The sequence below is a fragment of the Abramis brama genome (assembly GCF_963993115.1).
Source record: "Abramis brama genome assembly, chromosome: 17".
Lineage (NCBI taxonomy): Eukaryota > Metazoa > Chordata > Actinopteri > Cypriniformes > Leuciscidae > Abramis > Abramis brama.
Window position 1 is genome coordinate 23,602,063 of NC_139979.1, and position 23,802 is coordinate 23,625,864.

Sequence of the window (23,802 nt, forward strand, 5' to 3'; positions counted from 1 at the left end):
CACACACACACCATTCATGGAGCTTTTCAGAGAAAAGTACCCCTAAAATGTTTGATATGTATTCCTTTGTTTCTCAAGTGTCTTCACATGCCATAATGGAAATACTGACAATTTTATTGTGTGTTAAATCACACTTTATTTGTGTGTAATTATGCATATGAATGTAACGTTATGTTTTTCCTACCTTTACCTGTCATCCTGGGTATCTGTCTGACCGTCCTGTTTTAATTCAACCAGTCACACATAGGAGATTACAGTAAGATGTATTGTTCTGTGTGTACAATCTTAAGAGGAAATATGAATTATTTCTCTCATAAGACATATGGTCAAGGTAGGCGTGTCTTCTTCACACAAATAAACTTTTTCCCGCTTCAGATCAGAAGATCTGATTTGCTGTTGTCCCAAAAAGAGGGCGTAAACAGATGTCTTTTAAAAAGAAGAGACCTCCACTTCTCTCTCTCTCTCATCTCTTGCTCTTGCTCTGACCTCCTCTTCTCCACGCGCAGCGCTTCTCCTCCCAACGGAACCAGCTGGACCAGGCCTTGCCTTGGCTTCTCCTCTGGGACGCATACCCTCGCGTCATGTAGAAGCTGCCGTTCTTTGCAACTAAGATATATATATTTGCCTCTTCCTTCACGGGAGATGAATCTTATTTTCCGGTAAACGTTACATTCAGTGAGCCTTTCAAGCTTCCCGCGACACCGGAAGACGCAGCAGAAACAGGACACCGTCCGCGCTTCCTGCCTCAGCATCACTCGAACAGAGACCAAATTTGCAAGTATATTTATATCTGTCTAAAAGCTGATTCCAGGTGTCTCGTGAAATTAGGTTCTGTATGTAATAATTACTAGCTTTTCTATATCCTTCTTCCTTTCTTTCTTTCATTCATTCTGATCACGTATGTTCTTGTTTGGTTAAATGTTTGTTTGTTTTTATTGTTTGCATTTTTACGTACGTTTATATTTGTAGCTCATATAATCTCTCTAGTTTTGCATTTATTAAAATCCATTTATACTTTTCACTGTCTGACATGTCTGTCTGTTTGAAAACCCACCTTATAAAGTCAATGAAATTAAAAGATCTAATTAAGCTACAAGCTCGATATTATAGACTACATTGAGTAGTTTTAATTAATAAACTCAGAAAGTTTGATGTTCGTGGCCAGAAGATAAAACTTTCTTGGAGTTGGTAAATACCCCTTCCTAACTGTGATAATCTTACATTTATTCGCTGGACGAATGACTGATGACCAGACCAGTTACGGAACAAGGTAATCTCGATAATTGATAAAGTAAATGTACATGCGATTTCTGAATTATTATGACCATGAGTTATGATTATTAATATTTCCAAAATTCCCTATATCCTTGAGCTAATTCGCATTTACCCAGAGTCGTTTATGTTACAACTTTTTGGAAGTATGACCAACATTCGAATTTTCACCGGAAAATGTCGTCGGAACAAGTAACATCCACTTTTGTTCTGACCAACTAAGGGGAAAAAAGCGTTGCAGTAAATCGCGCTGATTATATCTAACGATCGCTTATCATATCACGTCAAACCGTGCAAATTATATGTGGTGTAATGACGCAAAGACATGCTTGAATTTCCCGTGGAAATCCACCAGTACCACTGGAATTAAATACATTATTACAAGCTTACCGTTTTGAATCGAGCTAAGGCAAGCAGATAGTTTTGAACTCTGGCTGGTTATGTACTTGCTCAAAAATTTATTTTGGATAATTTTTAACCCCAAAAAGTTATGGATTGCAGCTTTAATTATGACCGATATTAATCTTTTATTTATATGAATGGGAATGCTAACAGTTTTATAGGTATTATAGACATTGTCCTTAAGATAGACAATGTGTCATGAACAGTTATTTTAAATATCAGCAGGGCAGAAAACTGCAGGTTCAGGTAGGCTGAATCTATAATCGCCCCCTAAACCCTCATTCACTATTCCCTACGTTAGTCCACTAATAATGTTCACTTGAAGGAGTGAATGAAAAGGAGTGAGCGAATTCGGACAGGCGCTGAGCGTACATCGGTTGTACACTCGTTATTGCGGTGCAATGTGGGATTGAATGAGTGCACTCAATACCATCCAGTATGGTTTCGGACACCACTACAAATGGCTCTCCCCTCAAATAACGCTCTATTTGAGGGTATAGGGAGCGATTTCGGATTCAGCCATAGTCTCTTGTAGCCGCCTTACCTTTGACTGATGGCATAGAGGGCAACAGTTGGGTTCCGTAAATAAAAATGCCATTCATTTTCTCCATAGAGAGATGTACCTGTCCTCCTTCCGATATACCTGTCAAGAGATTATCTTCATCAGCCTTAATCACCTGCTCCCAATTCCCACAGACCTGTACTTAATAAAATAGACTCAGGGTATATCTACATTAGCCTCACAGAAGGACCTTCTGTTTGCGCCAGACTTGTTGTCTGTGTAGTCCTGTTTTGTTTGTTAATTTTCTGTCTCTGATTGCTGAGTTTGTACCTTCATCTCATGTTTGGTGTCATTAAACTGCGTGCAACTGCATTTATTCAACTACGGAAGCCTTCTTACAGAACTTTACCTCATGTAATAATACAGCAGATGAAATAGATCTCCTCAAAGTGGTCTCTGATTGGAGATCCCCTTCTTGGAGAGCATCATAATCATAATCTCAGATGCCTAAAACATCTGATTGGTTTTAATTATCATCTCTATCGTGGTCACGCTCTCACGACATTGCAGTTCTTCATCATCATGAAAGTGTATTATCTGCACGCGTTTAAAAGCCATATCAGTCTAAACTTCTGATATATGGTTTTCTGAGCGCACGCATCCGAAGCACGCGCACAGAGAGCTGGCGGCGCGCCCCATGAGTATTAAACTAAGTTCTCTTTCATGTCATATTGCACTTAAACTGTCAAATACACACAAGGTTGTGTCAAAAACACACAAAGTTCACATAAACAGTCGGTTATGTCTGTTAACGTAAACAGCAAGTAAAGAAATTGCATGTGTAGGCTTTATTAGATCTGTGTATTAAAATGAAAGCAGCGTAATATACAGTACTACTGTTATATATGCTGTTAATATGAATCAAACAACAAAAGAAAAACAAAATCACTCACTGCTCTTGATTGAATAACTTAGCAGCTTTAATAAGAATACATTTCTTATTTGAATGCTGCTGTTAAATGCTCTGGCGAAGAGATAAACACGGCGGACTGTGTACAGCTCATTCAGGGCGGGGTTTATGCTAATAGGGCGGAGTCCATCAGCAGATGTGGGCGGGGCATAAGCATTTGTGACGTCACATTGCATAGAAACTGCAAACGGCTTGTTTTGAGACACTGCTTATGATTTATGGGGATTAAAAAAAGAGGAGTGTGTGGATTTTTATCATTATAGGGTGCTTGTGTACCCTACCGACACACATTTATGTTCAAACACCATGTAAAAGTGAATTTGCATAATAGGCCTCCTTTAAGACATTTCCTGAATCTGGATACTGAACTTGCAGTATAAAGGAGAACACAGGTTCTCTGCAAGAGATGACCAGTTTACTAAAATTTCAAATGCAAATCCAAAAAGAAAATATTCCATTATCTGCCAGGATTTTCATCTGCAGCCCTTAGCTCAAAAGAACATCAGTTATTTCACAATTTGCCATCAAATGTCACTTATAAGGGAAAGTGTGAAAACATTGAGAGGAAAGTACTGAAATACAAAGCACACTGCCACACCTCCATAGTAACATTTTTGACAGAATAGAAAACCAAATTGATCTAATATGACAGCATTGAAGAGGGGTCTCACTCATAAGGGGGAAAACTCTTTTACTTAAAGACTCGAGTTCTTTAAGGTCGCTTGCCAGTCAGCAGGTGATGTTATCTGCATGAGCCGATTTCACAATATCTTAGTGGTTGTAGTGATGTTGTGGTAAGCCCTCCTTTTACTGTAAACACTTAACTGCACTTGTGTGTGTGCACGTGTGCTACAGTGGCATGTCTACAAGAAAGACATGACTCTTCACTCTTTGTGGTATCAGTTCTGAATAAAACCAACAAGTTGACAGCTCATATGTGTGAACAACAGTTGGGGAGACGGATTAAGATAAAACAAAGTGAATATATGCTTTGTAAAATAATCCACAAAAAAACCATTGAGGCAGATTTCAGACATAATGTACTTTACACTAACCAGTCTTTGTCTTCATCTTCATTAATCTGAGCTCAGGATAAGATGATGAGCTTCATGGATTCTGTGTGAATCGGACGTTATTTCAGCATTGACCTCACTACTAATCTCATGTCTCAGAATGAGTAGCTGTTGTAGTGCTAGCTGCTTCTTTTTTTACTCATGGTTTTAGTCAGAATGAGACCCTTTTCATCTAGAGTGTTTTTTGAGCGTATGTATTTGTTTCAAAGAGACTGAGAAAGGAGAGAAAGAGAGAGTTTGTTTTGGAACTATTTGAAAGTTAAAACAAGACATGAAACATTTGATTGGAAACTTTGGGGTAGGAAAAAGAGGCGCAGGAGAAATATTAACAGAGAGCTGCTTCAGTTGGGGGTCCTACGGCAAAGTCATCAATAACGTTTTCTAAATGTTAGTTCATAGATGACTCATCGTGACATTCTGATAGATTTAATGCTGAAATGTTGTCCCCTCATCTTCAAAGTTTCAGAGGGGCCTGACTAACTCACATCTCTTGTCGTTTTATCACTGACTCCCTGCTCGTACACTGTTTCAAGGTAAGACTTTACTCTTTCTCATTGCGAATATAAAAGGATTTAACAGGTATTGAAAAAAATAAAAAAGCAAGCTAGTTAAAATGTGATGCACAAGCTATAATAATCTTATTGTAAGGGTACAAATGTTTATATCAATGTTAATTAAAAGTTCAAGCGAATAAAAATTAAAGCCTCAAATATAGGCTATTCACGCAACTGGGTCAAGCTGAATTTAGTAAGTCAGCGAGGGTCATCTATTCTGGTTTTTATTTTAAGAATGCTCAAAAGATTGTTGTATAATCATTGAGATTGTTGTATAATATTATTACATTCACTTATGCATGTACTTATGTATTCCATTCACATACAGTATAGAGGACGAGGCTACTAACCTATTGTTCGTTATAACAACATTTTATTCGTTTTGGAATAAAGATAAATTATTATAACTTATCAAAACCTAGGCTAGTTAAAAATACATACCATCGCTGTCAGACGATGTATCTCCATATTTTGTCCTTTTTTTTCATAAATTATCAGGTGTGTTTGACTTGAAGCAGCGATGCACAGCCCAATTGGTGTATTGACGTCAAGTACCGCGAGAGTGATTCGAAAGCATACGGAAGCCGCCTGTTCTCTGATCACTCTCGCGGTACTTTGATGTCAGGCTGCCAATCATCGCTCTGCGCAGCGCTGCTTCAAGTCAAACACAAGTCACCCTTTATGTCTATCTGTGGGTTTTGCAAATATTTAACCAACGAAAAGTATTAAGTAGAGCTTGTGACTAAGCCTAATCGTGACTCGTAACTCAATTGGATTATCAAACTATTGGAAAATAGTCTATGGTAAAACCTCATAAACCCACCTATGGCGAATGAAGTGCCGCATGCAGTTTGGACCGTCTCTGCTTGTCTGCAATGCAAGGGTAAATAAAGAACTGTTTGTTTGAATAAGTACAGCGTTTTCTTTACTCAAGAAACACAATCTATATATACAGATCAAAGTTTTATGTAGGCATATCTGATGAGTGAAGAGGAGTGTCTAGTCTAGCAGTCGTTGTGTCTTAAATAGCCTGTGCATAGCACTTCATCTTTTATAATAACACAAGCTTTTGACCAACTGATAGAACAAACTGAGTGCCTACATAGCTACAGTAAATTTTATAACCTGTTGGTTGATGAAAACTTCCTCAGATGTGGCTGTTATAATGACGGACAAATTCTCAGAAATTTCCAGAAAAGCGCTGGTCAAAAACCTTGTAACTCCATTCGAGCTTGATTTTTGGTAAAAATGTTAATAATATAAAGACACAAGCATCATAAAGCCACAATATCAACTTAGTTTGTCGACGCTGTGTAATTATTTTAAAAAGACTGTTTCAGTATGTGCAATTATTTTAAAAAGACTGTTTCAGTATGTGCAATGCAAAACCTGTGTGTTGCATTTAGCATAAATTGCATTTAGCGAATTATATACTGTAGTGTAGCCTATATGTATTTGATCATAACTTAGTGCTAAAAGATCTTAAAATAAATGAAGAACTTAATATAAATGGAAAAAAAAGTTATTTATCAATAATTAGTAGGCTACATTAAGCATTTAACAAGAAAGGCCATCTTTATCAGTCATTGACAGCCAAGTAATGCATTTATGAGTTAAATGACTCTTTACATACGCTGCTAACACATTTAAAGTCATTCCAAGTGTCATGTGTCATTCTGAACCTTCACAATCTTCTTTTTTTCTCTTCCAGTAAGATGCTTGCCCTGCTCATTGTCCTGCTCTCGTCACATGTCCTTCCTCTCGTCCAATCGCAGACGTGCGATGAAAGCACAGAGTACTTTGAAAATTATAAGTGCTGCAAAAAATGTGAACCAGGTAAATGAAATGCTGCCTCATCACTGTGAGTGCAATCATAAGACAGTTTGAGGAGAAATGAGCACAGTTGAGTCAGAGCTGAACTTGAGAAGAGTTCAAATGTTAAGATTAGATAATTAACATGATAAATGGAGTTTAGTTTAGAGGGCTGTATTGAGTTAAACATGTATGAACCAAATACGTGTGTAATAAAGCAGGAAAATCTAAAATAGGAATGTATAGGAATAATCTAATTTTAGAGACTAAATTGATTGCAGACTGCTTATGCAGACTTAATCAAGGCATATTTCAATTGAAAAAGACTGGATGTACCCTTTGATCATATCAAAACCGGCTGTATTATGTAAGAATATTTCAGGGTTCAGTTGATCTATGGTTTGATGACATTTACCTAACGTCTTAGAATGACACATCAGGTTTCTCGTATAAGGATGACTTGTTCTCTGAACTCAAACTGGTAAACTCTCAAACTAGTCAGTGTTGAATGCCACACTGTTATCATTTTGCCTGTACAGCAGCAGAGTCAGCATGATTCTGCCAGTACATCTCATTACATGTGTTTCCCTGTCTTTGTGTGTTTAAACAGGAGAGTATATGAAAAAGAGATGCGGAACAAGCTATAATACTCAGTGTGCCACATGCGAAAACGGCTACTACATGGACGCCTATAATGACGATTTTGATTGTCATCATTGCACGATGTGCACCAAAGAAAGTACGTCCACTCCATTTCTTTGTTTGTGATGTCACGAAACATGTTTTATGTTCATTCAGTGATTCGTTTGGCTGTGTTCTGAATCTTCAGATGAATCAGTAAACTAGAAATACCAAACATGACAGTAAAACAAGATGGGGGCTTCCCCTTCAGCAGATCATGGTGGGTTTTTAGTACGGAGGTAGGTGGGGGTCTGAGAAATGTCTGAGTGTCTGGTAACAAACATGATATGGGACAGCAAATGTTAAAAATACACGTGTAGCTCTGGAAAAAAAATGGCACCTGAGCGACGGAATTTATTATTCGGAACGGAAATAACTGCCTACTGAGATGTCTGAGATGTTTTGATATGCAAAAGCCTTGCTAAATCACTGTGCTAAAAATATATGATCAGTAAGTTATGACAACATATGTTTTTACATTGCTTTACTCATCAAAATAAGTTATTCAAGATTCAAATCATTTTTTAAGTCAGTTTAATGGAATTTAAGTTGAAATGACTTAAACATCCAAGTTGATTGTACTTAAAAAATTTAAGGCAGCAACTTTTTTTAATGTGTAGATAAAATTTGACAATTAAACAACAAGTAGAAACAAAATACTTGTAAACAGGTAGTAGGAAGGAAAAGGAGAGGAAGTGCAAGTAATGTTTAAAGTAACTGAACAAAGAAATATTGCTGATATGTTTGGGACCCTGCTAAAAAAGACAAGCATAACTTTCCATTGACCATATAGATAAACTATGTTAAACCAGCAACATCCCATGCTGGTGACCAACAATGCTGAACTGTCTTTTTAACAGTAGAAGTGAATTCTGCACAAATGTTGTTTATAATATGAATGACTGCTGAATCCTGTAAATTATGCAGAAAGTTTGCACATGATTCTGTGAAACCTGTGCCATATGATTCTTTAGCTCAGATTGGAGATGCCTAAGGTCACATAACCAGTCTTGTGATAAAAAAGATGAGTAGAAATGAAAAGTGAACATCCTGAGGTGGATCTAGAAGTTAATTGTGAGTCAGCAGAAAAAAAAAAACCTGTGTTTGAGTTTGCTGTTTTATTTTGACACTTGTGTCTTGGTGAAATGACTGTGCTTTAGTAAGCAGTCACATATGGGTACAGGTGCTTTTATGTCTTTGGGGTTGGTTTGTACTCAGCTTTTTTCTTTTTGTTATATGAAGGTCACATTGTTTTTGTATTTTTAAATCTACTTTTCAAATGCGTTTACTTTTTTTTATGTGTACATTTTACAGTTTTAAGGTCCATTCACACCAAGGACGGTAACTAAGATAACGATAAAGATGTAGTTCTAAAAATCATTCTCAATATTAAAGAATAGCAGAGTTCACACCACAGCTATAACGATAACGGAACAGCCACAGAGTACGATATCATTGGAATCACTTTCAGAACGATTTCATCCAGCTGCTGAGTGATAAAAATATTGACAGCCAATCAAAATCAATCCTGTTATATCGAGCTTGAGCATTTAAAGACAAGCACACACTAATAATAAACAGAACAATGTCGACCGATGGTGTGGACGCTATTATAGTAATCTTAATAGTTATCGTTCTTGGTGTGAAAACTAACTTTATAACCATTTACATAGATTATGAATGTTGTATGAAAACAGTTTTGCCCCTAATAAAGTTTGTGTACTTGGTTACATACTGTAGGCTACATACTGTAGTTACAGCTTTTATCGTTTTACTATTTTCCAAGACCCTAAGTTTTAGAACAGCTACAAAAATGAACCATAAAAATAATATTAATTATTGCATTTATGCTATTATGATTCAAATAAAGAGAATAATCAACAAACTATTTTAATAGTTTTTGTGTAAATTTATTTATATTCAGTTCAGAGCATCTTTGAGATGAAATGTGATAAAACAAAGAAAAGTAAAAAAAAAAAAAAAAATTAATATTGATTATTGAACATTTCTATTGTGGGTCATTTCTAATGAAACGCTGGTTGTGTAAAATTTTGCCTTTTTAAAAAAAATTCTGTATAAATAAAACAAAAATTAAGAAATTAGCATTAGTTTTAAAATGTCAAAATGTCCACCATTTACTTAACAAAAAGAACAGTGATTTGATATATGGTGGAAATTAAATTTTAAATGAAAGTTCAGGGGGAAAAAACTAAATTTAATGAACTAGTGAGTGATTTAAGGAAGTACCGCAGTTGAAGAAACACAGATGGACACATACAGTTCTACATAACCCCTTTCACTGGTTTGATTTTGCAGATATGAAGTATGAGACGAACTGTACACCGAAAAGAGATGCTGTGTGTACATGTCATGAGGGCTACAGATGCAGTGACGATAAATGCGAGATGTGTGTGAAAGGCCAGACAAGTACTACGTCCCCTAGTTCAACTTTTACTAGAAACGCACCGCACACCCAGGGTGAGTATCTGAACCCTGACGCGCTGTTCTCAGCCTGTTATATTCATTTTTTAACCATTTACATAAATTTGGACTGTTGTGGTATTTCCAGCTGACAGACTGTCACACACACAGTTCTCTACTGACCTGTTTACTCTTTCTCTCTCCTTTTCTCCATTCATTTGCTCCCTTTCTATCAACCTCTTCCAGATAATGTGTGGATCTCGGTGAGTCTGTGTTTTGCATGTGTGTGTGTGTGCGTTCTGTTCACCTGTTTCCTTCTTGTCAGCAGACATGCACGACCATGTGGATGGATCATGTCAGCATCAATCGGTCAGTGCCACTATAATTCACAAACAAAACCGCTGAAGTGCTCTTTATACTCTTGCATGACTTCTTGATACACTGACATTCCAATGCATGAACAGTATGTTAGTATAAGGGTGTTTTCAGACCTGTAAATTGTTTCCCAAACAGGGACTTAATTTGTTACAGTGTAGCAATTTCTTTCTGGTTCTGTTCACTTTTATGAAGCAACATTTCAAAGCATACCAAAATGTGTTTATGCAAGTCACATGTGAGAAAATATGTTCTCTTATTGGTCAGTTTCCTCTGCATCATCCATTAAGATGGATTGATAAGTTTGCTACAAAAGCTTATTGTGGCTTTATCTGTAGCTGTGGTGACACTCGCAAACACTTATAGGAATGTATAATGCTTTTTAATATTTTATTTTCTAACATAGCATAGGATATATAATATATAATAAATTATATTATAATAAATTATAATAAATTATTTTATATAATATAATATAATATAATATAATATAATAATAATAATAATAATAATAATAATAATATAATATAATAATATCTGTGATGGACTGACCAACTGCTGTTTATAATATATTCTTTAGAAATGAAATTATATTATATTATATTATATTATATTATATTATATTATATGTAATGGACTGGCCAACTGTTCAGAGTGTTGTTTATAATATATTTATTAGAAATAATATAATATAATATAATATAATATAATATAATATAATATAATATAATATAATATAATATAATATAATATAATATAATATAATAATATATGTGATGGACTGACTAACTGTTCCGAGTGTTGTTTATAATATATTCATTAGAAATTATATTATATTATTTTATATTATATTATATTATATTATATTATATTATATTATATTATATTATATTATATTATATTTATTATCTGTGATGGAGTGACCAACTGTTCAGAGTGTTGTTTATAATATATTCATTAGAAATTATATTATATTATATTATATTATATTATATTATATTATATTATATTATATTATATTACATTACATTATAATATCTGTGATGGACTGACCAACTGTTCAGAGTGCTGTTTATAATATATTTATTAGAAATATAACATACATTATTTATAATTCACTTCTATAGTAATTTCATTGTAATATGTGATCAAATTCAAACTAATTTATGTGGTTTCTATTTGAAATTGTACTGCATAGCAGGAATGAGTCTTTAATGATGTGTATCGTACTGGGTCTTCAGGTCTCTGGCGCTCCAAAAAGAGCAACTCTGAATACAGTCAGTGCACAAAGGAAGATGAGGTACCAATGCCAGTGCAGGAGGTGTGTGGAAAGACAGAGAAACTGGAGGATGTCTGAGAAGGGAGGAGGAAGAAGGCTGCTGATGCGTCTACGGATCGAGTACTTTAGGACAAAACTGCTGCTGCCATTTACTCAAGAGAAGAGTGAGAGGTGAAGAGGTGGCTCATCTGAAGGTTCAGTGAGAATGACAGTCCATCCTGAGAAATAGTCAAATATACGACTTCTCACTGCACATAAAGACACACTCAACATTCGACATAAAGTTAATCTTAAGGTTTTCTTCTCTGCACACTTGTTTGTATTTATAATTGGGTAGTTAATGCGCAAAATCCACATGAACTTTGTTAAACTGTATATAAATGTACAAGGGAAAGTCTATATGTTAGGTACCTGCTCAACATTTTTTTTCACAATTTTAATCTCTTTAAAAGTAATATGCTTGTTCGACTTCATGCAGCTCTGCACAGACCGATCAGCGGCTGATTTTAAGCAGTGCATGCCGGTTAGAAATTGTGTCCGACTTGATACAGCGCAGACGCCATGTGAATGTGATGTATGACATCAGAGTCCCGCGAGAGCGATTCGAGAGCATCCGCAGGATTCAGCTTCTCAAGAGCGGCTGCACCAGAGCCATATAGAGATGTATATATATGGCTCTGGGCTGCACGAGCTCTGATGACGACACAGCTGTTTCACGATTGGCCCGATATAACAGTAAAATCTCCTTTCATGTAGTCATGATTTTATATTGTCTCATGTTAATCAAAATAAAACTGATTAAAAAAACTTAGACCTCACTACATTGGTTTTTAAATAGTATAGGCTTATTTGGAACGTTATTCTTGTACAAACAGACGCTGTATGAAGCAGTACATAATTGAATTAAAATATCTCTGAAAAGTCTATATTTGACAAATATTGCCTTTATTTCACTTCAGCTGTGGTAAAGTATCAAGCGTCACTACGGGAAGCAGAAAGTGTCGGACTTCACGTCTCCGTTTGCAGCTCCTCCCCGCCTTCACATCGGCTGCCCAACACACCTAATGTCTCAAATAATGAGGTCATCGAAGCTGCCTGTATATAATATATATAGCATGTCAAACCACGAGGCCCAGAACAATTTCATGTTATCTATCCAATTGCATAAAACAGAAAAGGGAATTATATTTGTAAGTCCATGTTGCAGTGAAATAAATTTAGTAGTGAATTTAATACCAAAAAATAAACTTTTATTGATTTCTATTGCACTTTACAATCAATATCAGGTTAAACAAAAATGTGCATTACAGTGAATATACAACATAATACATGATGACACAATGTTCCTGTGCTGTGCTTATAGAGTTCCCAGCGAAGAAACAATGTTGTCATTTCCAGACCAACATCAAAATGTCAGGGCTTTTTTGACAGCACAATCCATCATGTCTGCCACACAAAAACCAAAGAAAAGAGGAAGAACACTGACAACATCAACCAGGGACTTAACGTGATTGAACAATGATAAACCGTGTGAGGGCAAAAACTCTGTTTTTTTTTATATTAACAATTGTAACAGAATTAAAAATGGTTATAAATACAAAATGTTTACCATTTAATAATGGTATGTGTCAAGATTCAAAATGCCCCATAAGTCACTAAATAGATATTCATTCCCTTTAGATAGATCCAATATAGATAGAATCAATCGATCGATCTAAAGGAAATTATGGGGCACACTGCAGTTACAATGACTTCAATAAACTTTACTTAAAATAAATATCTCAACATACAGTATATGTGAATCATCTGAGTGTTTTAGAGCTGCACTTTGCCTTCAAACACTTTGAAAAGAGGCACTGAGATTCCACTTCGTTCCTGAGGGTCATTCAAGCATCATAAGACCAGCAGTGAACTGAAAGCCTGTGGTATCGACTCTTCACAAAATCAACATTAGGATCCCACTGCTGTTTAGAATCAGTGGTTACGCACAAACGTACTACTGTATGGGGAATATTTCAAAAGCTGGCATGCGCAACACTTTTGTCATCCATACTGTCACTCAGGTCTTCCCCTAACACAGCTTCTCTTTGAAATCCCCTGCCTGGGTTAGAGTTTTAAAACTGGGTACTCATAAAGCATCAGTTAAAACAAACCACACAGCAGTCGAACAGTACGGAAGAAGAACGGACACAAATTTCCCATGATCCCTCACAGCACCTCTTCTTTAGATATGTGGCACTCTTTCCCTTGCTCCTGCGAAGGGAAGAAGATAAAGTCGTTCTCTCTGCTCCGTTCCTCCTCAGACAGATGGACGGGAGGAGACTGAGGATAGGACACGTTGCTGTTATTTAGCGATTCTTCTTGGAGTTCATGTGCTTTTTTCTCTCCTCCATCCCATCCAAACTGATTGAGCAAACTAACAAAAACTGTCTGGGGACCGTAGATGTGGAGAGGGCCTGCGAGAAACAAGAGAACGTTGAAATTTGTATACTATTTGTACATGTTTGCTTGCTTTTTTTTTTTTTTCTCGTTAAAATTTGTGTGGGTCAATGACAAATAAGTGTCCAAGAAAAGAAAAAGAAAAAATAGTTTATGAGGTGTTAGAAATGTTTGTATTCATATTGGTTTCATGTTATTTTGAAAAACATTGCATCAAAAAAATGTAATGACTGTAAAACTGTAATGTGGTGAAACCGTCAAGTCCAAAGTATGTTATACATTAAATACACGGGAGTGTACTCGCACACACACATGTTGGGTTTTCATGTGTTATGGGGACGTTCCATAGACATGATGGTTTTTATACTGTACAAACTGTATATTCTATCCCCTAAACGTAAACCTACCCATAACAGATTTAAATTATTCTATATGATTTATAAGCTGATTTCCTCATGGGGACATTTCTATGATATCATCTTTTGTGTTGTTTTTTGTACTGCATGTTTATGCATATTGGTGACCACATGACATGATTTCAAAGACAAATCAAATATTTTTCAAATATTAATAAGCAGTGAAGCAGTTTTATTAACAAATGATAATAAAAGATTATGCCAAACTACTTGATAAGGTTTTCTTTTCAAGATTTTCATTCTTTTAATGTTTTTTAATGCTCTTTTCAAGAATTTCATTATTCTTTATTATGGTATGATACACATTTGTAGTTTACTTCATGCCATAAAGTTCATATGTTTACAAAACATAATGTGTTTGACCCTTTTAATAAAAGATGAAAATCACAAAAAGCATCCTTTTATAATACCTAAACTGCCAGCTGGAGGCACAGCCTGCTCTGAGCTGACTGGCTGATGGAAAGAGCAGTCTGTGCTGTGATTGGTGGGTTTGCTGGCATGTGACAGCATTTCCTGTGGGTGGCGCTGCTCATCCGGTTGGCTGGGAGAAGGTTTGGTCTCATTGTCCACCTTAAGAAATTGAAAGACTGTAAGTCATATACCGTATGTTAAAATACCGCGCAAACGTGCACTCACTCGTCACTTACCTCTATATTACCCAGAGAGCACTGCCTGACAACTAATGGAGAGGAGAAACAATGAGAGGTGAGACAGATTGACCCAAAAAGAAGAAGAAATATGTTTGTGATCATGTATGTGTGTGTTACTCACAATGCTTAAAACATTCCTTCTCTTTCTTTCTGCAGTGCTGGAAGAAGAGTGTAAGGATGATGACAGTTAACACGACCAAAATTAACCCAAAAATCCACACCAAATTATAGTCACCTGCGAAATAAGCACAAAGAAGTGAATTAGCATAACTATTTATGTTGAGATGAATAGCTGAACAGGTGAGATGAAAAACGGCATAATGAGATAAAAATAGGCACAAACCAGTGTCTTAAATATCCAAATATCTACTCACTAGTAAAGATTGAAAGAGTTGTAAGAAGTTTAGTGGTGGTGACGGTGGAGTCATGTGAGATTTTTTTCATTAGATTTTTGTGATGTGAACTAGGATGATACAAAAGTAGGTCATCTATAAAGATTCAAGCCCACCTCCTGCTCCCCCTAGTGGAAGACCCCTAATCACTTAGCAAGTATGATTGGGCTAAAACAAAAACTGGAAAAGCATGTTTTAATAGGCTAATAATAGGATAATATGAGTATAACTAGCTGAGGGCCCTAGTGATCAGAATGCACTGGATGGCTCTGTATACACCTCGGATCACAAGTGGACGACACTAATGCGTAAACCTTATGGGAGTCGCGGCTAGCCAGAGCGGATTTAAACTTTGTCGGCTGGAGACCCAAGTTTGGTTTGAAGATGAAAAACATGCTCTCCGTATGTTTTTCCGTTGTTTCTGGTCGCATTCATATGTAAATTGCGCAAACTTATTTTGTCCATTCGTTTGAAAGATCTGAAAAAGCCCAGAAATTTACCCATGCCCATAGACCCTACCCTCGAAGGAATCAGGACAGAAGTGATTGAAAGTGGACAAAAGAGACAGGAGTGTGTCTCCCTCGTCTACTTGTGATCTGATCGACCAAAATGCATCTTAATTCCAGGTGTAAAAAGGGCCCATGTGACGAGGGACCCGGGGCCAGGGGGCCCTTGCTGTCAGGCCCTAAAGCCCTTGAAAGTCTGAGGCCCTGGGCAACATCCCTATTGGCCCAGGCCACAATCCAATCTTCCAACGACTCTTCCTTACTTCCTTTTTTTTTTGATGAATTTAAAATACTGCAAGTGTGTAAACACATCATGTAGAACAGGGGTTTGAAAAAATTTTGTCAGCTGAACCTTTTAGAATATTTATTTAAAGTACCCACTGAGATTAAAGAGGCCATATTATGGCCTTTTTTTTCAAAGTCTTGATTTTGTTTGTGGCTCTACTAGAATAGGTTTTCATGCTTGGATATTCAAAAAACACATTATTTTCCATATATTTGAGCACCTCTCTTCCCAGTCTGTCAGTTACGCTCTGTTTAGATTATGTCTCTATGAAGCCCCTCCTTCCGAAAAGCGCAATGTGCTCTGATTGGTCGGCTGGACCAGTGCGTTCTGATTGGTCAACTGCTTCGAGTGCGTTTTGGAAATGTCACACCCCTCACCATAACCAGTTTCAACGCACTACTAAAGCAACTCAACCAGGCCTCGCCCCCTTTTTTGCATATGCCTTGGGTGGGAATTATTTAAATGAGGAATATTGTGACTTGTACTTTCTGGAAAAAAGTTCAAGACTATAATCCAGGCATTTCAGCGAGTTCATAAACAGTGCTTACTGATATAGAGAAAAATATAGATATAGAGATGCTTTTTAACTATGTAAAAAAGTTCTGCTTTAATATTACAATAATTTAATATCAATGGTTCTCTGATATCGATAATAATAGTATAGTAATTATTATTATTATTAGTAGTAGTAGTAGTAATAGTATGTTTTAACTCTATAAAAAATAAAGACAAATATATTACTGTTGTGAATTAAATTTGTACTATACATTTTTTTTATTTTGGTTATTAGAATAATAAAAAAGCATCAGACTATACAATTATTTAATTTAAATGCAGCCTTTCATTTGTTTATCGCACTAAGCTATATCACGATTATCGTATAGCCCCATTTATTTATTTTCATTTTACATTCAATATAATCATTTTTTTAGCTTTTCATTATCCCTGGAGTTCCCTCACAAACCCCAGTTTGGGAAACCCTGACGTAGAAGAAAACAGCCATGCTTACCCAGCAAGCTCTGTGCACTTATGGATGAAGTGGTGGATGTAATGGTGGATGAAGTGGTGGTTGAAGGGACGTCAGAGGAGGTGTAGGACAGGCTAGGCGTGGTGACGGGAACACACTCCTGACATTGGCCTGTGTATTCGTCTTTCTTGGTACATTCATAATCCTTCTGACAGCGACACTCTACATCTGATGTCTTCGTACAGTCCTTCACCACCTCCATAAAAAAATCTAACACACACACACAAATGTGTTTTCAAAATGAAGCACTTTTTGCCATACTTCCTGTTTCTATTCTCACTTCATCTTGTTTATACTATCATATGTATATTAGGTGTAATGATCTTCATACCAGCAGTGCAGCTCTGGAAGCAGCGGTGGCAAGTGGATTCTCTGTTCATCTCACTGGTGAAGAAACCAGATGTGCATGGAACACATTTACATTTTGACTGGTATTGTCCTGAGGGATGATGGATTGGCAGCAAGACAGAGAGGAAAAATTGGAAGTGGAAATGAGGAAGACAAATAAAAAACAAAAACAAGAAGAGGATTAAGGTCAAATTCATTAAAACTAACAAGATGTTTTTCATTTTTAAATAAACAATTTGTTTGAAGTAATTACATGATGCTGATTAGTTAAACGTAGCCTATTTATTCATGTGTATCATCATTTCCTAAAAAAACACATGATAACAATTCCGATATAATTGTTATTAAATATTCTGTGTTAAATATTTTGTTTGTGTACAAAAAAGGGCTTTAGAAGTCAATATTAGTTTGTTTTGTTTTCATATCATTAAACATAAGCCTGTTACTGGCCTATACAGTTACATTTTAAATGTACATTTTAGATTTTACAGCAATAGATTTTACAGTCAGTCAAGTTTGTCATCGTGAGGAAAATAGAGGCTATTCAATTGTTGGTCTAATGCAAGTGCGTATGCGTCAGACGGACGTCTTTGGCCGTCACTCCACATTTCACTGTTGACAATTGCCGATTCTTGTTTTTTAATGGAATATTGCAGAATTTATTATAAATGATTTATACCATGGTCTGTCTGAATACTCGATTCTGTTTAATGCACAGGTAGTTCCAAGTCAGTTTAATCACTGTTCTATATTAAAGGGATACTCCACCGTTTTTTCATATTAAACTATGTTATTCCCTTAACTAAGACAAGTTGATACATACCTCTCTCATCTCAGTGCCTGCACTTAATCGCTCTGGCGCGCGGTGACACTCTGATCATACTTAGCTTACCCCAGTATATTCAATGGTATCTAACAGCAATGAATTTAGAAGTGACCAAACACATCAACGTTTTCCCTATTTAAAAACAGTTACACTAGTAGTTATACGACCAAGTATGGTGACACAAAATAAAACGTGGCGCTTTTCTAAGCGGTTTAAAAAGGATAACTATAATGTATGGCGGAATAGCACTTTTGGAAGTACTTCGACTCGGCGCAGTAAAAAGTCTCGTGTAACTGTTTTTAAATAGGGAAAACGTTGATGTGAATATACTGAATTTACCATTGAATATACTGGGCTAAGCTAAGTGCCATCAGAGTGTCACCGCGCGCCAGAGCGATTAAGTGCACGCACTGAGATGAGAGAGGTATGTATCAACTCGTCTTAGTTAAGGGAATAACATAGTTTAATATGAAAAAACGGTGGAGTATCCCTTAAGGCGGCGTTCACATATCGCGCCTAAAAACGCATAGAAAACGCTAGGCGCGCCGCGTTCTCGTTTTTCCAAAGCGCTCGGGTGGTTGCGCTCTGGAGGCGTCTGTCGTTGCTAAGCTTGTTTCTTGTCACGTGACCTGCGGTGCGCTTGCGGCATTCTGAAAAGTTGAGATGTTTTTATCTCGATGCGGCGCGGACGCGCTTGGAAAAAACGAGCGCGTCGCACCGCGACCGCGTCGCTTCCATTATGAGCGCGCATACCGCGCGCCTACATTTGAAATAACGAACTTGCGCGCGCAAAAAACGCGATATGTGAACAGGCCCTTAATGCGATGTTTTCATTGAAGCGCACACACACTTGCGTCACTCAGAGATCGGAGCACAGAAACTTGATATCAACTCTGCCCTGCGACTTTTATTAATGAAATAGCTTCGCAATTGAATCGCTACGTATTTCTCAGCAACGAGGGGGTGACATTGCTGGTTTTGAACTTCAAAATGCACACGCCAGAAGCCAAACATGTTAAAAATAGTATGGAGCGAATTATGTGCCATAATTATAACAAACAAATCCAGCATTTTGCAAACAAACTCAATCTACTTCGCAAAGGAAAACTCGACTCGCAAACAAACAGAAAGCAATGTGCAAGCACAAAGGTCAGTTTGAGTGAAAATGCAGTGGAGTTACAAATATGTATTGTGTTTTACAAATATAATGAGCCAAGATAATACTTCACAAATATATACAAACCATCCTTCAAATTGCATGTAACCTTTGAACAAATACCAAATCTAGTGCATACAAATGAATATCTGTCTGTTATGATTGTGTGACGCTTCGCTTTTTATGAGATCTCTCGGCTCGATTTTCTCACAAATGTATCCAGGCAGATTTTCTCACAAATGCGTCCAGGCAGATTTTCTCACAAATGCAGTTGAGCAACTTCCTCTTCTAAAACAGTAGATGGCGCTAAACTAGAGGCTAATTTAGCGCTAGTCTCCCAGGAGAAGCACTGATTTGAAACTTGCCTTTGCCTACAGCTGAGGAAAATGACCGGTGAACGGGTGTGTTTCTGTCTTATTTGATCTATAATTAACCTTTTTGAGGTTTTCTCTTGCAAAATGTTTATTGCCTATCTAGACAGAAATCCACATTAGCACTTAGTAGCACTTCATTCTCTCTAGGATCGGGGAATCTATAAGCTGAAAGCTCTGCCATCTTGTTGCTTTTTGTCATTTTTTTTCTGCATCGGACTCATGCGAAATTACTAAATTAGTGATTATGTCTACACTGAACAAATCTATTTCTTTCGTTCTCCATAAATGAATCAGAACATTTCATTTAATTGAGCGGCGGGTTTCATTTGTGTGTCCAAAATAATAATTTGGGCACGGCATACGTCACAGGCAAGTTAAGAAACAATTGTATATTGTTTGTTTTGTTCATTAATTATTTTATTACATTAACAGTAAAGCTGACTGAATTCCAACTAAATAAATAAATAAGTGGGACCCTCCTTTCAATTAAATGAAATGTTCTCATTCATTTATGGAGAACGAAAGAAATAGATTTGTTCAGTGTAGACATAATCACTAATTTAGTAATTTCGCATGAGTCCGATGCAGAAAAAAATGACAAAAAGCAACAAGATGGCAGAGCTTTCAGCTTAGATTCCCCGATCCTAGAGAGAATGAAGTGCTACTAAGTGCTAATGTGGATTTCTGTCTAGATAGGCAATAAACATTTTGCAAGAGAAAACCTCAAAAAGGTTAATTATAGATCAAATAAGACAGAAACACACCCGTTCACCGGTCATTTTCCTCAGCTGTAGGCAAAGGCAAGTTTCAAATCAGTGCTTCTCCTGGGAGACTAGCGCTAAATTAGCCTCTAGTTTAGCGCCATCTACTGTTTTAGAAGAGGAAGTTGCTCAACTGCATTTGTGAGAAAATCTGCCTGGATACATTTGTGAGAAAATCGAGCCGAGAGATCTCATAAAAAGCGAAGCGTCACACAATCATAACAGACAGATATGCATTTGTATGCACTAGATTTGGTATTTGTTCAAAGGTTACATGCAATTTGAAGGATGGTTTGTATATATTTGTGAAGTATTATCTTGGCTCATTTATTTATATTTGTAAAACACAATACATATTTGTAACTCCACTGCATTTTCACTCAAACTGACCTTTGTGCTTGCACATTGCTTTCTGTTTGTTTGCGAGTCGAGTTTTCCTTTGCAAAGCGGATCGAGTTTGTTTGCGAGTGGAGTTTTCCTGTGCGAAGTAGATTGAGTTTGTTTGCAAAATGCTGGATTTGTTTGTTAAATTATGGCACATAATTCGCTCCATAAAAATGGCTTCTCCAATAAGCATGCATTTGATGGACACTTTACTATCCCATGAGGCCATGGGAGGGGTTTATGAATTGAAATGTAGCGACGCAACTGACGCTGGTAGGTCACGTGACAATAACAACAGGGCAGATGTAGTACTCAGGATTTAATTCATACTGCCCATATTCATACTATATATATATAAACGTTTTTTTAAGGGTCGCAAATTCAAATTCAGACAGAATGCGATTTCGCACACAGCGATTGCCTTGTAGCGCAAATAGTTTTAGTTTTACTATTTCCTGCACTGTTATTCTTCTATAGTTCTTTACCTATAGCGGCTAATGAATTGGAAGTCTTGCACATTCACAGGAAATCGCAAAGGTTTTACAAGATAATGCAAAAGCATTGAACAATAATTTTGGAGTGGAAAAAGCCCACCCTGTTGGTAGAGGATATTTAAATGAACTCTGCCCACCAATGATTGACCCAGTTAAATAACTACCAAAGAAACCCAATCTGATAACAGAATCAGGGGTGTGGAGAGTAAGGTGGGTAGTGTTAACTTTTGTAAACTCCTTCTTCTACCTTTTCCCATCGCACGCAGAGGTGTCTATCTTAAGTAAAAAGGGGAAATAAAATGTTTAATAGGCAATATAGGGGACGGCTTTAGGGCAGGATCAATTAATGTCTTAATAAGGTGGCATCCATTTATGAATTGAATAAATATAATCATATACACGAAATATGATTTTACTATTGCAAATAGTTTACTACAATACACTGAGGTGCAAGTAGTATCTGACACTATTTGCACTAGGTATAAATAGCATCTAACAACTCTTACACTTAGTGCACATAGCATGTAACTGTTTACACATTTCTTACAAATTGCACGCACACATAACTGCCAAACATGAATGCACGGAATAGATTAAAGTAAAATGACTATCGTAACATATTTAAAGACGTAATAACTCAATTTGTATTTGACTGTGCACAGACTTCTGCTCAAAGGGCACACACACACTGCATATATTTAAGGCGGATGTGGGTGCTACTCACACACACAGTACGTGCACACACACTTACATGCACAGACTCATACTTGCTGACTGAGGTCTCTTAAGGGGAGAGATGAGAAATAGCATCAAAAACAGGACGTTACACAGAAGCTTAAACAGGCAGTGGCATTCTAATGAAGGAAGTGGTTGACGCTTGTGTCTCAGAACGTACCATTTCCCATCACGAGAGAAAAAGAAAGACAGAGAAAGGAAGAAGAAAGAACGATCAAGAAAAACTTAATAAATAACCACTGATTTCTTGAGCAATTTCTTGCTCAGACCACATTCGTAATACTGGGAAGTGTGGTGACAGAAAAGTACTACGCTCACGCTCTCCACACAAACAGGGATCGAATTCAGAGAAAGTGATGCCACATGCCAGACATAAAAGGCTCTGACAAATATAACGCCCAAACATGCACTCTCACCTGCTGGACACAAAGAAGAGCAATCTTCTGACATCTCTGAAACATCTCTGGGTCTTCTCACTTTACCGTCCTGCTCAAAGCAAACCAGACAAGTCACAAAAGACAATTAGTAACGGATGCATCCAATGCAGTAACGCTGTATCTTTAAAGTGCACATTAGACTTCGGTTCTGAAACGGTTCTGCTAATTCAGCGTGCAGCATGCTAAAAGTCTTTACAACATGTTTACATAATATATCATACGCATTATAACATATATCATAGTTACCATAGGGAGGCCATTTATCAGGTGACCTGTCAGCATCGCCATGGCTACAGATAACATTATCACAAGCATCTGTAAATAATAAAATGATATCAGACAAGAAGTGATACACACACACAACATATCACACACCCTACATAAGCATAATGCAATCAAACTTTCGAATAAAGAAGTGTGATGTGAGGTTTCACATCAATTTTCACGTTCATGGCCAAAACAATAACATGATGTTTTATATTTTGCATCAGCTGAGTTTGCCAAAAAAAAAGGAAGTAGATTTGTGGATCTGATGCAAACAGCAAATAAGTATGTGACTGGCTTCTTGTTTAGTTTACTTTTAACAGTTTCACTAAATCATTTTAGATTTCAGTCAGCATCTTGTAACAAAGACCTGCATTTTAGAAAAAAAACTAAGCAAGTGAAAAACATGAAACAGCATATCAATAACTGTAGTATAAGTGAAAATAGTCGGTACCTCACAATTAGTAGAATCCATAATGTCATCAAATGCTTTCAAACTGAATTTCTGTGTCTTCTGTCAGTCTGTGTTCTGTTCTACTCCTCACATCTCATTGTTTCCTCACCTGCTATGTCTTCCTGTCATTCTCCTCCCTCTCTTTCTCACACTGCCCTTCACCTGCTTACTGTTTTGGAGAGAGAGAGAGAGAGAGAGAGAGAGAGAGAGAGAGAGCAGCTGTCACGGTCTGGTTGATGTTTCATTATTACTGGTTTGATTAAGGCTATTCAGACTGTAAATGTATTTCTAATTAGAGAAGTTTTGGAATGCATCATAAAAACATACACATATGAACACATTAACCCGTCTGCACGGAGCTGCACACAAAATGAATATAACTTCTTATTTTCTGTATTTTATGTTGAACAAACTCCCTTTTAGTGGTACCTAGACCTAAATCAACCTTCATAAAGCAGTTTGAAGACAAGATCAGACTGAACCCTTTTAACTTTTATCTTAAATGTCTTTTA

General features: G+C 36.7%; 2 protein-coding genes across 8 annotated transcripts in view; one reads left to right on the forward strand and one right to left on the reverse strand.

Annotated features, from left to right (window-relative positions):
• The window catches only part of LOC311067164 (tumor necrosis factor receptor superfamily member 14), a 23,537-nt gene extending 10,959 nt beyond the window's left edge, over positions 1–12,578 (forward strand). Inside the window, exons 2-8 of one of the 7 annotated variants that reach the window (XM_084088824.1) lie at positions 4,680–4,752; positions 6,485–6,609; positions 7,196–7,324; positions 9,583–9,744; positions 10,016–10,056; positions 11,304–11,512; positions 12,301–12,578. In XM_084088824.1, the coding sequence (XP_083944950.1) occupies positions 6,489–6,609; positions 7,196–7,324; positions 9,583–9,744; positions 10,016–10,056; positions 11,304–11,512; positions 12,301–12,406 (768 nt within the window). In that variant the 5' untranslated portion in view covers positions 4,680–4,752; positions 6,485–6,488 and the 3' untranslated portion in view covers positions 12,407–12,578. Of the gene's footprint in view, positions 1–4,679; positions 4,753–5,535; positions 5,657–6,484; positions 6,610–7,195; positions 7,325–9,582; positions 9,745–9,933; positions 10,057–11,303; positions 12,266–12,300 lie in introns of those variants that run through there. The other 6 variants (XR_014603186.1, XM_084088823.1, XM_084088827.1 and 3 more) reach the window with 6 other exon arrangements.
• LOC311067162 (uncharacterized protein) lies at positions 12,570–23,449 on the reverse strand. Its single transcript, XM_084088821.1, has 9 exons — positions 23,291–23,449; positions 22,819–22,887; positions 22,552–22,621; positions 17,389–17,496; positions 17,040–17,267; positions 14,968–15,081; positions 14,844–14,875; positions 14,607–14,766; positions 12,570–13,797 (listed from the first exon to the last, which is right to left on the reverse strand). The coding sequence occupies exons 1-9, from the start codon at positions 23,309–23,311 to the stop codon at positions 13,550–13,552; spliced, it is 1,050 nt and encodes a 349-aa protein (XP_083944947.1). The 5' UTR covers positions 23,312–23,449; the 3' UTR covers positions 12,570–13,549.
• Between the last annotated feature and the right edge of the window lie 353 nt (positions 23,450–23,802).

What these genes read in the sequence shown, in the direction of transcription:
- LOC311067162 (XM_084088821.1), bottom strand. Translation starts at nt 23,311, where the DNA reads ATGGATTCTACTAATTGTGAG. An exon ending in CTCTTCTTTGTGTCCAGCAG is followed by an intron (nt 17,497 to 22,551) that starts GTGAGAGTGCAT and finishes ATCATCCCTCAG; the next exon opens with GACAATACCAGTCAAAATGT. An exon ending in GCCTCCAGCTGGCAGTTTAG is followed by an intron (nt 13,798 to 14,606) that starts GTATTATAAAAG and finishes TGTTTCTCGCAG; the next exon opens with GCCCTCTCCACATCTACGGT.